This window comes from Leuciscus leuciscus (assembly GCF_965113295.1).
Source record: "Leuciscus leuciscus genome assembly, chromosome: 17".
NCBI classification, from domain to species: Eukaryota; Metazoa; Chordata; class Actinopteri; order Cypriniformes; family Leuciscidae; genus Leuciscus; species Leuciscus leuciscus.
In genome coordinates, this window is record NC_138741.1 from 7,651,816 (window position 1) to 7,669,902 (window position 18,087).

At 34.5% G+C, this 18,087-nt stretch overlaps 1 protein-coding gene across 2 annotated transcripts; it reads right to left on the minus strand.

The window, feature by feature from the left end:
• Positions 1-1,332: 1,332 nt before the first annotated feature.
• Positions 1,333-17,825, minus strand: LOC309479268 (protein TMED8-like). Of its 2 annotated transcripts, XM_082143299.1 has the most exons (9): positions 16,550-17,825; positions 16,298-16,461; positions 15,281-15,461; positions 14,208-14,365; positions 10,256-10,364; positions 10,066-10,165; positions 9,899-9,977; positions 7,420-7,710; positions 1,333-2,792 (listed from the first exon to the last, which is right to left on the minus strand). In XM_082143299.1, the coding sequence occupies exons 1-9, from the start codon at positions 16,711-16,713 to the stop codon at positions 2,575-2,577; spliced, it is 1,464 nt and encodes a 487-aa protein (XP_081999425.1). In that variant the 5' UTR covers positions 16,714-17,825; the 3' UTR covers positions 1,333-2,574. The 2 variants fall into 2 exon arrangements, with proteins under 2 accessions (XP_081999425.1, XP_081999426.1); XM_082143300.1 differs by lacking the exons at positions 14,208-14,365; positions 15,281-15,461; positions 16,298-16,461; positions 16,550-17,825 and adding an exon at positions 10,776-10,928.
• Positions 17,826-18,087: the final 262 nt, after the last annotated feature.

The window sequence follows — 18,087 nt, forward strand, 5'->3', positions numbered from 1 at the left end:
TGAATGAATAATCATAAACAGCTAAATAAATACTAAAATCAAAAGTTTAGAAAAAAGAAACAGGAGACCTAATTAATAACCTACAAAAAGCCAGTAGGCCTAATACATTTTGTGTGAAAGTAAATAAAAAAATTAAAAATCCTGATAACAAAATAAATAAGAAAAATGTTTTAGAAAAAATATAAACATGGGACCTAGGCCTATTTATTCAAAAAGTATACTACATTTTGTGATAGATAGTATACTACAAAATGATAGACTAAATAAATAAATAATCATGAATAACAAAAAATTATAAAAAGTTTTAGAAAATTAAATACAGAACCTTTTGATACAAAAACTCAGTAAAACATTGAATGAATGAAAGAATGATGGTCCATGGACCCAATTTTCACAAAATGTAATCCTGAAATAATTTATTGGTTAATAATTGTCTCATTTAAAATACCAATTAGACAGTTATTACACCAAAAATATTTAATACAATACATGCTATTTTCTAGTGTTTTTACCATAAAAAAATAAATAAAAAAATTCTTTGTAGATTTAATTTATTTTATTTCAGTTTTATTAACTGTAGATATTAATATATATATATGTATATATATATATATATATACACACATTATTATTATTATTATTATTTCTACAATACAATAACACAATGCACAACACTCAGTCATGATCAATTAACATTTCTTATACTAAAAATGTTTGATTATGGAGTGACAGCATAAATAAATACATTAATATATTACATTAAAAAGGGAATAATCATTGACAGCGAAATAAATATAAGAAAGTTAAGAAAAAATAAATAAGGGACATACTGATACAAACATTCAGTGCTACATTTTGTGATAAATACATTTTCAACCCATGGGTTCATGGTAATTTTCACTAAATGTAATCCTGAATTAATTTATTTGTTTATAATTGTCCAAGTTATATATTTATAAAAAGAGCAATTAGATATAATATTAATATCTGATTCATAATTATATTAAATCATAATCAAACATGCTATTTTTAAATAAATATTCAAAAATATAAACAATGGTCTTGCAGAAAGTCGAATGATTTAAATTAGGATTGTAATGTTGTCTTTATGTCCGTCTAACAGCGCCCTCTATCTAAAATAAGAAAGAATGGCACTTCGTTCTAATGGTGATATGACTCGGTACATTAACCTTCGTTTAAGGGGAAATGGTGCATGTGGCCGTTCAAGAACATAACATTTTTAATGCTGAAAAAGCACTTTTTATGGCTACTCTCACAAGGAAGTGCAGTGTATTATCAGAAGAGCAGGAAGGAAGCATGAGTCTGGATATGTAACAGGCAACAAACAATTCACCTCAACGTTTATTGTGAACAACACACAGCAAATGAAACAACGAACGAAAAACAAGAAAAGGATGACAAACATATATCATATACATGTCATACTAGCAGAAAAGCACATTGGCAGAATAAAGTAGCCTACCTCAGCAGCACAATGCAACATTCTCTTAAGACATGCAAATAATTTAAGGTATAAAAAGAAATGTTTGCAGCGTGATTTGGTATTCATAATCAAGAAGTCGTCAAGGAAACCTAACGCTATTCCTGCCGGCAGCGCTTATCGTGACATATTGCACGTGATATAAGCAAGAAAGCTCTTCCAATGAACTTATCTGAATCATGAAACCTATATATACTAGAAGTAGTTTTCTAGACGCCTTGGAAAAGAGGCATAAATGTAAATAAAACGTCTTCAACAGGCCATCTGCATTGTGTCTATACAGACCGAACTGATGCTAAACAACCCTTAATCACGCCAGATGAGAGCCTGGGACGTGCAAATATTGGATCAGTTATGCAACAAATTAGCTTTTGTGGCAGGAAATGGTTTAAAGTTGCAAACAAGCAGGCTTTAACCATTTGGTGACTGATGTGATTGCCATCTTACTAGAGTAAGCAACTACAATAAAAACATATGAATACGAGGTTTCAAATACATCTTAACTAGCTGTGGCTTCCAGTGTCTTTCTGGCTGAGACTCAGTATTAGCAGTATATGTAAGAAATAGTGTCTGATTTTGCTCAATGGAGGTCTGTGTAATATTATATTAGACATAAAACAGCAAGAAAACAAACAAACAAACAAACAAAAACACGTATATCATTACCTGAATCGACAGTGACTTCTGCCACGTCACCTGCATTGACTTTCTCACTGTCTTTGCCTTTGAAATGTGTAGAATTGTTTTAAAAGCTTTCGACCCGGTTCACCACCCATATACTTTCCCTGATTAGTTACTCTGTAGTTCCTGATATGTGATGCCACAGTTCTGTTGTGGTGTCAGACAATACAATTAGAAAACATATATGGACCTTTTATATGAAATATATAATCTTGCACGTAACATCTTAAAGCCATATATATATATATATATCATTTTTAAAGCAAATTTTTTGATCTATGATAGGGCTTGGATAAAATGAAAAGCACAAATCAACAATAGCAAGAATTATACAGTGATTGAATACATACGATGATTTTTTTTTTTTTTTTTTTAAATAAGCACTTGATTCCTCAGGCACTGTAGTATACTCTGTAGAACAGAGTCTTATTCCGCCACAGCGAGTACGAGTTGTCAAACTTCAGCTGGTATGTGCCGTCTCCTGGAAACTCGTGGCTGCCGCCCTGCACTGCCAGATGACTGTCCTGACGGTACACAGGCAGGATCTCTCCCAAGTTCGAGTTGTTAACTGATTTCGAGCCCTTCTCAACATCTCCTGGAACCACAGGGCCTGTTTGACAAAACAATTGTCCATTTGTCACTGGAGTTTTCCTTACATGCATCTACTTATTTTTAAGCCTTGTACAGTTTTGTAAAATACATCTTTTTATAAGAAAGTCTCTTATGCTCCTGGAGGCTGCATTTGTTTGATTAAAAAGACAGTAAAAATAGTAATATTTTAATATATTATTGCAATTTAAAATAACCATTTTCTATTTTTATATATTTTAAAATGTAATTTATTCCTGTGATGCAAAGCTGAATTTTCAGCATCATTACTCCAGTCTTCAGTGTCACATGATCCTTCAGAAATAATTATAATATGCTGATTTGCTGCTCAAAGAACATTTCTTATTATAATCAATGTTGAAAATAATGCTGTGCTGCTTAATATTTTTGTGAAAACTGTGATACATTTTTTCAGTATTCGAACAGCAAAAAAAAAAAAAAAAAATTGTAACAATGTAAAATTGATAAGTGTAATGAATCCTTGCTAAATGAAACAATTTCCTTACACTTTCTGACCCCAAACTTTTGAACGATAGTGTATATAAATTATGAATGTATGCCTATATATTTTTCTCATATAATAATAATATAATGAGATGAAAATTGGGGGAGGTTGCTTTAAGGTGCAGTGTGTGCTTTTTAGCGCCATCTAGTGTTGAGGTTGTGAACTGCACCGGTGGCCGACAGGAAGTGATGTCATTGTAGCCAGTTAAACGAGGAGGTTTCTTAACAAAGATAAATTAAGAAATTATGTTTACTTTATTATTCAGTAAAACGATATGTTATTGCGAAAATTATTGTAAATTGTTCATCATTGTGTCAGTGTTATATTCGCTGACTTTAGCTAGCTTCTTTGCACGAAGAACAACATAGTGACGAAACGCGCTCTGTAGTTGTTTGTCCGTTTAGGGCAGGGGAGGGCAAACTACGGTTAGGCCGTTTAATCCGGCCCGTCGAGTATTTCAAAAATTGTCTTAAAGGTAAAGCAGAGGATTTTCTTTTTCCGGGTGGGTAGCCTATACTATTGGTCCACCTAAGTGTCAATCATTCTGGTGATATGTTTACGTAAGGCCGTCATACATGCTCGTGCACACGATTCACACGATGGCGTGCGCTCAAAACACAGGTTGGGCTTCCCACTGATGCCTCAGTCGCGAAGTTTCTACTTGACAGGTAAAGTTTGGCATGCTATTTGGAGAAATCCATTTAAAATCACTGCTAGTAAAAGTTAATGTAAGCTATGATTAGCTCGTGCATGCTCTCTTGTGCATACGTTTAATAGGCGTTCTCCTCGGGAGCATGTAGAGTGTTGCGCATGTGCATTTTTTCAAAAAGTGGAGAGGGCGGTTCTTTTCTAAAATTCGGGAAAATCCTCCGCTATACCTTTAAGATCGCATTCATTTTGCCTTTTTCTTGCAATACTTTGCGTTATATATATATATTGCGTTGCATATATTTGACAATCGGATATCAGATATTTCATGCCATAGCTAACAAATGTAAAAAAGGAAAAATGACATAAAAGCAGATCATCATTCATTCAGCGCTGTTGTGGCTGCGGTGTGTGTGTCACGTAACAAGCAATGACGCGTCACCATGGAAACCAAACAGACAGCGACTTAAGGCCTCATTATGCTTCTGCGTCAACTCCACGGCGTAGCTACGCCGTCACTCCAACGGCGTCGTGACCGTTTTATGGTTCTGCGTCGGGTTGCGTTGCATCGCGGTGCATTTCACCGCCAGAACGCTAGGGGAGTGGTGTGGTTCGCGAATCTCTTGCCTATATTTTCTAACATTATAAATGTCTTTACTGTAACTTTTGATCAGTTTAACTCATCCTTCATGAATAAAAGTATTGATTTAATTAATTTATTTCCCCCCTAAATAAAATTAAAATTCTTATTGTCCCCAAACTTTTGAAGGGTAGTGTTTAATGTTACAAAAGCTTTAGATTTCAGATAAATGCTGTTCTTTTGAACTTTCTATTCATCATAGCATCATGAAATAGAAATGTAAATAACTGTTTTCAACATTGATAATAATCATAAATGTTTCTTGAGCATCAAATCATCATATTAGAGTGATTTCTGAAGGATCATGTGACATTGAAGACTGGAGTAATGATGCTGAAAATTCAGCTTTGATCACAGGAATAAATTACACTTTAAAATATATTAAAATAGAAAACAGTCATTTTAAATTGTCATAAAATATGTTTTGTTTTATTGTTTTTTATATACTAAACACAGCCTTGGTGAGCAGAAGAGACTTCTTTTAAAAACATTAAAAATCTTACCGATCTAAAACTTTTGACCAGTAGTGTATAACACAAAAAAAAAAAAAAAAAAACAGTTTATCACCCATATACATATGCATATATTTTTGTGGGCTTTATACAAGAATTGAGCAGTATAAAAATGTTTAGAGGGTATGTAGTGAACTTTTATAATTATTGCCACACATTTCTATATAATGAGTATATTATATTCCAAGACATTTCACTTTATTAATTATAGAAATACTTTTAGATACTTTACCTTGTATGTATCTGATGTGTGGTTTCCAGCTTAAAGGGATACTCCACTTTAAAATGAAAATTCTGTCATCATATACTCACCCTCATGTTGTTTCAAACCTGTATGAATTTCTGTCTTCTGCTGAACAGAAAGGAAGATATTTAGAAGAATATCAGTAACCAGACAGTTTCTGGTCTCATTGACTTCCATATTATATTTTTTCCTACTATGGAAGTCAATGGGACCCAAACACTGTCTGGTTACTGATATTCTTCTAAATATCTTCCTTTCTGTTCAGCAGAAGAAAGAAATTCATACAGGTTTGAAACAACATGAGGGTGAGTATATGATGACAGAATTTTCACTTTAAAGTGGAGTATCCCTACTATTTCTAATGCAACACCATCAATACTTAATAATATTTCTGCGTTTTCTTTATAATTACCAAACATCATTACCTTCGTTTTATTTAAATTCAAAGATAATTTATTAATATCCATCCATATTTTTAGTTTTACTAATTCTTTATTTACTGTCTTTATAAGTGTATTATAATTATCAGTATGAGGGTGCAAATGTTCAGTCTCATACAACATCTTGTGAACACTTGAGGCTTTAAAGCGGGAGGGGGAAACCGGAAAAGCTACACTCCGGAAATGATGTATAATCTGACCAATCACAGCCCCTGCGGTCTGCGTCACCGCGACGCGTAGTTAAAATTTTTTGGAGGTGCACGTCGAGCTACGGCGGAGGGGTCGCGTCGAGGTTCGCGTCGACGCAGAGGGGTCCGCGGGGGTACGCCGTCGATTCGACGCAGAAGCATAAAACAGGCTTTAAGCGCATAGACTTGTTGCACGTTAATGTTTTTTCCTTTTTTGGAAACTCACAGAGAAAAAAAATTTTGGTAACCGCTTGCACACCTGTTTAGTTTTTCCTTTGATTTGTCTGCTATTTAGTTTCTTTGCTCCTCTGGATTTGTGGATGTATCACTGACTGATTCCTTTTACCGACATTTACTAACGTTACGCTCCCCTGTCTGCCATGTACAGAACCCGGTTTTGTTCATGAAATGTTCTGATCTGCCTTTGCTTTTTATGTTTTATTTTATTATTCTTAAAATAAATTTGTATATTCGTTTATTTCGTTTTTTCCACAAATGTATGACTTTTGGAAGTGCAAATTGATTGCCATATGCAGTTTTAATAAATAAACGTAACCTTCTGTCATTTTTACTCTTCTAAGTGTACACTTGCAGGTGTTTTCTTTCTAATTTACTGTTAGGCCCATTAAATAATAATAAGGATAAACAATATTTAAAAAGTATAGGCTATAATTATCTAACATCTGACTAATTAAAAATTAACCTCAAAACATAACATGCTAAATGGGGGATATCTAGCATAAAAAAATGTATTGTCAGAATGTCGTCTCTCAGTTGTTGAATTTCGCGCAGACGTGTGTTTGCTCAGCCCGATCTCATGAAAGTGCGAATACCACGAATTGTATTTGTAGTGCTTATGATACGCAGTTTTCGCATGCATATGATACGCACTTTATGGCGTGTAATAGGCACGCACTCCTCACCCCTAATCCTAACCAAGGGGTTTACAGTGCGTAGCATATGCATGCAAAAAAAATGTTTGGATTATAAATGGCACGAGAAATAAAATTCGTGGTATAGATAGGCACTTTCATGAGATCGTGTTTCATAATCTGCTACTGGGCTGGCCCTCTGTCAAATTTTAAAACCCAGTGTGGCCCTTGAGCCAAAAAGTTTGCCCACCCCTGGTTTAGGGCCACTGTAGAAACATGACGGCGCAAAATGGCTATTTCATTGTAAGGGGACCCACGGTGTACGTAGATAGAAATGGCTCATTCTAAGATAATAAGAACATATCGGTTCATTATGTTAATTGTTAAGAATGTGACTGTGTGAACCTTGAAATGCAATGTAAGTCGCTTTGGATAAAAGCGTCTGCCAAATGCATAAATGTTCACACAGCACAGGTTTTCAGAGAAGGAGGTTGTGAGTCCTGAAAATGTACGGGTGTGAGTTAATAACCGTATTGTGTGTGAACGTAACCTGAAACAGGACAGGAAGTACTCCCTCACCTTCCAGCTCATCATCTTCATCCTCATCGTCACTGGATTCGCTAATGTGGACAGTAATGGCTCGGCTAGTGACTGGTGACCAGTCGAAGTAAATCCCAAAGCCAATGTCATAGCCATCTGTGGCAAACTCCCAGCACACTCGCTTGGCCTCAGGAACAACGGGTACGTGGACGGTCATAATGTCTCCGCGATATACCGTGACCACGCTGTCCTTCTCTTGACGCAGCTTAGTCTTCAGCTCCTTCACTGCCACAGAGGTCCACGTGGAGGCCGGTTTCATCGGAGGAAGAGCTGCAAAGAGAGAAGTGACTTTCATTTCATTTAACACCTTGGGAATATTTACACAGTAGTGTATGTACTCAAATCAGCTCAAAATCATAAGAAAACAAGAAAGTCTATTTTTATGTCTTTATTTTTAGTACAATTAAAGCACTTTTCCCCCAAAATTCTCATTACCTGGATACTTAAAAAAAATAAAATAATTATATGTACTGTATATTTATTGACATTTTTTTATATTTTTGCATTTGAATTATTTAAATGTATACATTAATCAAAATTATTTCATTGCATTATTGCACAATAATGTTGCTGCATGACTGCACGTTGGTTCATCTGGCAACAACTTAATTCTAAAACAATTTAATTAAATGCAAGACCTTAAATTGCTTATTGTTTTTGTAAACTACACACAACAGCAATTTGATAAAGGCAAACTGATTTAAATAAACAATGATTTAATTAATTGTATTATTACCACCGCTGTTGTTTTTATAATAATAATTATTATTATTATTATTATTATCATTATCATTATTATTAGTAGCAACAACAAGGTCATGGGTTCGATTCCCAGGGAATGCATTAACTAATTAAATGTATACTTTGAATGCAATGTGAGTCGATTTGAATAAAGCCATTGCCAAGTGTATAATAATAATAATAATAATAATGATGTATGCATTTGGCAGACACTTTTATCCAAAACAACTTGCATTCAAGGTATACATTTTATCAGTATGTGCATTCCCTGGGAATCGAACCCATAACGTTGCTGTTGCTATTATTAATAATAATTATAATAATAAAAATTCCTCCACCAATTAATAGTAAATTAGTATAACTTCAGCTAATTGTAAATATGTAGACCTGACATACTAATAAAAAATTGTATTGAGTAGTCATGAGTTGTGCACATATCTGTTTATATTATATATCAATATATTTTAAGGCAGCTTTCAACATGCTTTATGCAATCAGTGTCTGAACTTATGAGCTATATTAAACAACTTTTGTACTGCATACTATAAGACCTGGCCTATATACTGTACACTGCATGCTATTTAAAAAAAAAGCATACCATACAGCACAAAGTAGTCACATGATCGCCTGCCCTATGGTGAATTGGAAGAAAATGCACATATGCTTATTCAGGTAAAGCATGTTATATAGAGATTTTTTTGCGTTGAAAAAAACGAGACATGAGTGCAACAGCCAAACATAAAAACAACAGGAAAAATAGCGCAATGGAATGCAAAAACCTGTAAAGACCTACTACTGTATGTTTGATATTTCATTTTTGCATGATGGTGACAGGCTGAAAGGTGCTGTTATTATCTGTTTTTACAAAGCATTTACTGTTAATAATAGCCTATTACTGGTGTTATTGGCTGAGAAATGCATAGCTTTTTTACATTATTCCTGAGTATATAGGATATGTTTAAGATACGTTTGTACAATATTTGCCTTCATATTTCATTCATATTTTCTGCAAAGATATTTGTTTTACATTTACACCATGTTGATCACTTCAGGTGTGGAACTTTTTTAACAAGATGGTTAATAAAGAGAATTTTACTTTAATCATATTGTAGTGGACCAGCTAAACATAAAAAAAATAAACTAAGTTAGATTTATCTAGAAGTCTAGATTTTTGTTTTGCCATATTGCCCAGCCCTATGGTAAGGGGTGTGATATTTCCGAAACACACTGGAAGCGGTTGACCAATCACAACACACTGCTCCAGCTGACCAATCAGAGCACATTGCGCTTTCAAGAAGGAGGAGCTTCACTGAGACAGGAACTAAACAGAGCGTTACTGACGGACAATGTAAAATATGTGAAAAATAATGTGTTTTTAGATCATACAAGTATTACAACCTATTCTAGTAGACCCCAAAAACAAAATCAAGGTATAATATGGCCTCTTTAAACAATAATGATATGCACGAATAAATAATTTATAATAAAAACTGCAATATTCCATAAAAAAATAAAAATAATAATTGTCGATTTTGATTGCATGTTGACTTTAAAAATGACATGTGTGGGATAGTTTTTTAAGGTTATAAATAGCACACTACAAACATCATAAACATCTTTCTTTTTTCTGACAGCTTCCTTCTCGAGGGGCAATGATGAAACATAATGAGAAGTTTTCTGTGCTTAGCTTCACCTCTCTAATAGGGGATGTGCTAACCTTTTTTCTCCCCTGAGTGTGAAGTACTGCTCTCCTGTGTGTCACCCGCTTCTGCCTTCCCCAGAGATGCGCTGGGCTCCTATTGACAACAGCACCATACATACAATCATACAGCATTAAAGATCACTTATTTATATATACACCGGACAGGCTTGAATGCAATATACCTCAGTAGACTGTGGAGATTCTTTGTTGTTGCTGTTATCGTCCATTTTGCTTTGGTTGTCCGGTTGGATTACTGTCCGGGAAAGGTCTGTGCTTTGAAGACTTCAAAATGACAGTGGGAAGGATGAGGTTTAAATACCCTTGAACCCTAAAATATATAATTTTTTAAAACTCATATAAACATGCACACACCTGTTTAAAGGGTTTGTTTCACAGTTTTTTGACGTTATACCAGGGAAAGAAGAAACAGACAGGGATGAGAGTCTAGATTGAAGCTCTGATGTCTCTAGTTTCTCCATCTCTACAGCACAAAAAAACATGACATACATAAATCATCATATTCGTCACAATACCTAATAAAAACTCACCTGAGTTTTTCAGCTTTCAATGAACTTCATTAAAAAATTAAACAAAATCTACAAGAACAAATACAATTGGGTTTTTAACAATACATATTGACATCTGTCAAAATAAGTAAGGCTGTTTGAACTACATTTTGTGCGTAATCGTCATTAACTGACATTTATACGAATCACAGCAACAGTTTTGACACGTCGCGTAACTAAAGTGTCATTCGCCATTAAATCATCAATCTCAGCAGAAGACAAAAAAAACTGCATAAACCGCATTTGCTTTCAAATCAAACCCACCGTATGTGGTAAACCCACACGTACAGTATTGTTTCATAATCTATGTTCATGCTCTTACTTACCTCCGGCGACCCTGTGATGCTGTAGAAGCAACAGTGTTGCTTGCTTGACAAATAACGTTTAACGCCCCAGGAAGTCCGTTCATTTGTAAATACGTACTGTGTGTGTGCGTGAAGGCAGAAGAGACAAGTCTTTTCTCAATGGCTGCCAGACACATACAAATATATAATAAAAGTCCTATGAAAAAATACTACTGTAAACGGTATGTAAAAAATGCTATAAGAAAGTTTGCTAGGAAATTTTTAAAGAAATGAAGAATTTACTTTTATTAAGCAAGGATGCATTAAATTGATTAAATGTGACAGTAAATACATTAATAATGTTTTAAATGATTTCTGTTTTTAATAAATACTGTTCTTTCTATTTATAAACTATATAAATAGTTATAGTTAGTATAGTTAAGTATATATATATATATGCATAAATTATGTATATATATTTATTCACACATATCTAAAAATGTATTGGAGTTGTGGGACTGTATCAGCACTGTTTCTATCACTCTAAACAATTTTTCATTGGTGGAGAAGAAAGATTCAAAATTATTTTTGTCTGCATATTTTACTATTAATTTATAGTAATAAATAATTTAGTAATTATTAGTCTATAATTAATAGTAATTAACTTAATTACTTGTTTTTATACATTTTTGTGTTAAAGCAATATCACAGAGTGCTGCAGTACTAATAACCAGCATGACTGGTTCATCTGTACTGCCACACGTAATAGCAGCCAAGGTGATATTTAGTACTACAGTACCTATGCTTTTGTATTATTATTCTCACTGTCACACTTAGTTTTGGCCCTCTAGTGGTTAAAAACAAGACTGCATGCATTTTGAGGAAGAAGAACAGTTTTGTTGTCGTGACTATATCGAATATGGTTCGATATGACAACCAGCTAAGATGGAAAAGATCTCAAGCTGAAGACATTACTGAAGCTTTACCCATTAATAAACACTTGAAAATAAATTCAAGCACAGCGCCACAACAACCATAATGAAATGACCCTTCACAGTAGATGATGCTTTACAATGAACTCTGAGAGAGCTACATATGCTAATTTATCTGTTCAATAAAACTCCTTACTCACCTGTTGAGAAATAAAAACACCATCTTCGTGTCGCTTTGCAACATTTCAAATCCCTCACTTCTCGCCATCTCTGAAAAGCCAAACCAATGTTGATTCTTGTTTTATTACGAGCTCTGTCACAATCTTTTTATTTTTTTTCAGCAGACTCTCCTCTGCTTGAAATTTAGCGGCTCAACCTTTCTGTCATTGTGACAACTAACCACACCATACACACGTCATAGTAGCCGGAGAAAACCATATCGACAAGTCTAAAATATAAACACTTATAACAGGCTTCCCATAGTGAATCATGGTAAGACAAAAACATGTTTTGGAAGAAGGACTGATGATGTATTGCTTTATTTAAATTTAGTTAATTATGAACAAAAAAAGTTACAAGAATCACTCGACAAAATAAAAAAATAAAAAACAAAAAATATATATTTTACATTGGTAGCATTACATGTTTTGTGAGATAAGTGAACAGCTCTATTGTCTATTAGCTCGGGTCAATATTTCCTTGATTTGCCTTTTTCTAGTTATCTTGACACATTGAAATGTACTCGAAAATGTGGCCTTGTGTGGCAAAAGCCTGCAGAGGATAAAACACAAATATAGCAGTAATGCAGCAGGGATTCAGCTGAGCTGACATACTAACTTCTCCCCTGAGTTTAATTAGCACTTATTTTAGAGACTTGCACACATCTGCACATACAGTTGGTTAATTATAAACAGATTGAACATGAACACGGGAATTTACCCACTGAAACTCTCAGTGAACAAAAGTACGTCCTATCCTTCTGCTAGGTTTGAAAATACATTATAGTACAGGACTGAAATGCAGTCTCGCAAACCTTTATTTCTCAACACCAAATCAGTCAATGGAGTGTCTTTAGTTTGTGCGTCGACCAAATTGATCCACGGAAAAAGGCTGTAAAACAAAAGAGACAATATGTTATGAACAAAATGATAAAACTTGGTTATATAATAGTCAATATGAATATCAGTCAACTACTATAAACTGAAATAAGGTGAAGCACTAAAATTATTAACTGATAATGAATAAAAACAAAAATTAAACTAAAACTGAAATAAAAATAAATCAAATCTAAATAGCAATATTTTTTTTTTTAAATGAATAAAATGACAAAAGCACATAATAAAAGAACAAAAAATTTAACTAAAGTTAGCATGAAAGTGTACAAATAAAAGCTATATTTAACTATAATTAAACTAAAATAACACAGAATTAAAAAAAAAGCTCTAGACTCACTCATCGGGTTTATTGGGATCAGATGCGATGGGTGAATTTACAAAACTGTGATAAGTAAATGTCTTTGTCTCAAACAGCTCATTTAGCAGGAGAAGAGTCTTTCCGGACCCCAGTTTGGCAGCCGTGCACATGTTGAGGAGAGCGTAGAGCACCGCTGATACCCATCTCTGATCCAGGAACAGCCCACCTTCAGCAAACACTCAACGTTTACTTAATGGACTCTTATAGCACACCATATGAAAACCACACGGTATTGACTTCACATGACAGATGGAGACAGACATCATTTGAGGGGAAATAAAAAGTATGGTGACACGTTACATATGTTACATTTACTACTACAGTATTAACAGTAAATCATGCATAGTTACATGCAAATAACCCTAAACTAAACCCTAACCTTATAGTAAGTACATGTAGTTAAATTAATATTACTGAGTACTTAAAAGTATAATTACACTGTAACAAGTCACCAAGTCAGTGCTCACCAAGGATGTATTTATTTGATTAAAAATACAGTAAAAACTGTAATATTGTGAAATATTATTACAATTTAAAATAACTATTTTTTAATTTTATTAAATTTTTTATTTTAATTTATTCCTGTGATGCAAAGCTGAATTTTCCGCATCATTACTCCAGTCTTCAGTGTCACATGATCCTTCAGAAATCATTATAATATGCTGATTTAATGCTCAAGAAACATTTCTTATTATTATCAATGTTTTAAACAGTTAATATTTTGGTGGAAACAAATGTTTGCGAGAGAATGCAAATATAATTTTTCCTCCCATCTAATTTTTTTTCTTTCTATAACACGTCCCCTTAGGAGTCGTAGGAGCTCCGTATGATGCATTTTCTTTGATGAATAGAACGTTTTTTAAATATTTACTTGGATATTACTATTTTATATATTTAAATAAGACAGATTTTTGACCGGTTCATGTAAATATGTTAATATTTATAACAATTCTAATAATCTAAATAATATTATTTATGTCTTCATGTATTAATGTCTGTAAAAATGATAGATGGGTATAAACATTTTAAAGGGGAAATATTGTCAAGGATACTCCTAGTTTTTACACACCATTCATTGAAAGAGGAAGTGATGCTGAAAGCACTTCCTCGTGCTTTAAAGCTGCGGACACTTGATTGTGGAGGAGCCAAATTGTAGTGACATCATCACAAGCCACAAACTCATACTGAGGTTTAATAATAAAACGGTGTTCAAGAAGCATTGCAAGCCTGAAAAAAAAAAGATTTGAGAAGATTATAAGCTGATGCTTAACTATTGTGTGACATATTGTGAGTTTAATAAATTAATATTTACATAAAATAATAATTTTGCAATAAAATAGAAACACATTATTTATACATTTATTTTTTAAAAAAGAAGAAAAATAACTAACACGGAAATGTTTTATTGTAAGTTTCCCTCAAAATCTAAGTTCTGGAAGTATGGAGTGCAACAGTTCCCTCTCCCTTTTTCAGGTGCTGGTTCCGGAAGTATCTTTTCCATTCGTTTTTCCAATAGGGATTTTAAAAGAGTCTTCGTTAAAGAGTTATACGCCATAAACCAAGCCAGTCAGCTGCGAGGTGAATCCCCACACTACAAACTTTGATATATATGAAGACCTTTGGGAAAGAACTACAATCCCATGAAGCATTGCGAACAGCATAATAGAATTTAAAACTATGGAGAAATATGAAGCGACTCATTTACGAATTTTGATTATATGTATAAAAACAATATATTTGAAGTTTATTGCAAAATATGCATACACAAACATTTCAGTATTTTGAGAGCGTAGAGAGATCGACATCATTCGCAGTGCTTCATGGGAGTGGGCGGAGCTAAAGAGATCTTCTTTCAACTCTCTGATTGATGTCATTTTCTGTACAGCATCATGGGTAATGTAGTTTTTCACCAGGAATTCAGTTGTTCCGACACGATTATTTTATCTGCTTCTTCAGCAGAAACAAATAGGGCTGTCTTTAGAGTTGACTTTAGAGTTTTTACTTCCGGAAGCGACTGCTGCACTTTATAACCAAAATCTGACAGATTCAATCAACAAACAGATATCAAAGCACAGAAAATTTGACTTATTCCATAATGAATAACAGTGGGTATTATTCAAAATAAATCTAATAGTGAAGTACCTGTTTAATGGCACTGCTGAGGTGAAACTGTACACAAGACAGTCTGAAGACAGATGGCAGCGAATGTCTGAGCATACTTGAGGAAGATGAGAGGGCAAGACACAGAGGAAGAGCAAGTCTGCCCGTTTAGCCAGTCTAATGTTGTCAAAGTAACACTCAACACCAATGTTTGAAATTTCCCCTGTGAATCAATGAAAGAAAAGACAGAATTAACCAGTAGATCTTGATGAAAATACAGGCTTATCGATTAGGGCGCACCAGTCCTACAACGTCAGATGTAAAACCAGGTCTGATTTCAATCTTAATGACAACCAGACTCGGGAGGATTTTTATGAGATGTGAAGCATTAGAGTGGAAACTGCTCCTGACTGCATCAATATCACCCTGACAAGAGGACGCCAGCGGGTCGCAGGCGCTGGACCTTCACATGTGTTTCTACAGTAACGCCTGTGCACCATCCTACAGATCAACACACTCACAGAGCAGTTCAGAGGACTAAAGATATTTGTGCACTATGTTTCACTGACATCTTTTAATAATTTAGGGAACAGAATATATGCAACTAGATGAATTTCTACAGTCTTTTAATAAAAAACTGCTTCTGAGTGCATTTAGACTGCAAAAAGTTTGGGGTCAGTATAATAATTAATGAATAATAATTCATTAATAGCGATTAACTGCATCTAACATAAATGTTTTTGTTTATATAATATATGTGTGTCAGTGTGTGTATATATTTTCATTATATTTAAATATATATTGTATAAATGTATAGTGCGCGCACACACACACACAAATGTATGTATGCACAAGGATCGCAATAAGTAAATAGTTAAATTGTACACATTTTCAGTGGTGAAAACCCAAATGTGGGTCACTTTACATACAGCTGATACTTTTACTTTTAAAGAGCAATGTCTGAAGAAAAAATAATGTTGAAAGAAACTTGAAAAAAAGTATCGTTTCCCTCCACCAAAATAACTGTGTGGAACACACTGCACATCTGTACTCACTAACCTAAGGTCTCAGGTCTTTTAGTTGAGATGTTGATGTCGCATGGCTTGAGATCGGATGAATGCAGGAAAAGCTTTGCCAGCTGTTTGCCCACGTGACCTCCACCCAGTATGCCAACAGACAGATGTGTGTTAGCAGTGCAGCCATTCTCAGCGTTCAGTTTCTTTCTGTGGGAAAATGTACACGACCGTCGACACTCAGTAATAATAAAACGCCGTCTATATGAGATCAACAACATTGCTCGACTGTTCTTACCTTAACAATCTGAAAAGTTCATAGACAAATACAGCATGCGCACATCCACTTACAGTCAGCCCTGCAGATCGACTGCGCAGAAAAAGCAATTCTTTCTCAACTTCACTGAGTCCAGCCTCAAATCCGAGAGAGTTTAAATTAGTAGTAAAGTCCAGCATTTTCATAAAACATTTAAATCGCGGATCGTTAAAGTTACAGGTTTATCGTCGTAAACAAGTCCGGTTTCTATAGTAACCGTTAGTTAGTTCAAACCAGAGCCATAGAGAGAGAGAGTTGCGACACTCCCATAGACCTCCGTTGTAAATAATGGCGGCGCTTTTAACCGCCTACTTCCGGGATATGAAGATCGGAATAGTTCCAAACACTGTCATTTGGGCGTTGGACACCATTCACTTACATTGCTGCGCGTCGAGTTGTTCCAGAGTTAAGTTGCCGAAATATCGACCTCTTTTGAATTGTCAACTGTCTATATTGTATCAGAGGCCCTTTGCGATGCTTATACTGGTCTTCATTTGTACATGCACAGCGTAATTATTTATATTTTATGTTGGTTGTTTCAACCAATTTTCAAGCACTGCCTGCTAGCTAACGTTAGTTAGCTAGCGCGACTTCGTCAGCTAAGAGTTCGGTAATGAATCGCTACCACCTTTATAGCAACTTTTATTTAATTTAATTTTTTGGGATATACTAACTTTTCATTATGTTATTATTGTCTTGAGTGAAGCGGCTTGTGAGAACAATGCTGGACCTTTAGGATTGTTATGGCCATCACCAGTCCTGTCTGTTTCATGGATCACCTGCCCCTGGTTTTTGTTTTTCTTGTTCACACACACAAGCACACATTTTTGTTGTCTGTCATTGTTTAATAAAAAATATTTTATTTGAAAACCTTCATTTGTATCAGCCATGCTTAAATTCGTTTTTAATCTGTTATAGTTTTGATAATGTGTATGGCCTTAATCTTAAAATAATATTCTTAGTCTTAACATGATCATGTTTCACGTTGTGGTCCTGGGGATGGCCACTTTCATCAGAAGAAGTGAGCTAGCTTCTAAGCGAATTCTGAACGGACCGCCACGGCAGACCTCTTTGCGTGATCACGAAGGTAGGCTAATGGCTGAATCAAAATTTATAAGCAAAATCACGGGAATCAATAGCCTAATACAGCCCAGTTGTGCTAAAATAAATATCATGAGACGTCCATCATCAGATGAATGATATGGAAAAGTTAAGTTAGAGCCGCTAAAGCCAGTGCTACTACCCATGCGAACATGAACACTAAGCTTTTCCCTCCAAAAATATAGCTTAAAACTTATCTCCAAAAGCAAAACTGACATTAACAAAATGCAATAATGCAATAACAGCTGAAAAAGTACTTGGGTGTGTGTTTTATTCTATATTTACCGTTCAATAATGCAATCGCTGCTGTCTGTCCCATAGAAGAACATGACAGCCAGCGTACGTTTTGGAACTATTGGGGCTTACATGAACCACGTGACAGCCATAGCGGCGACATCAAAGAGTGTCGCAACTCTCTC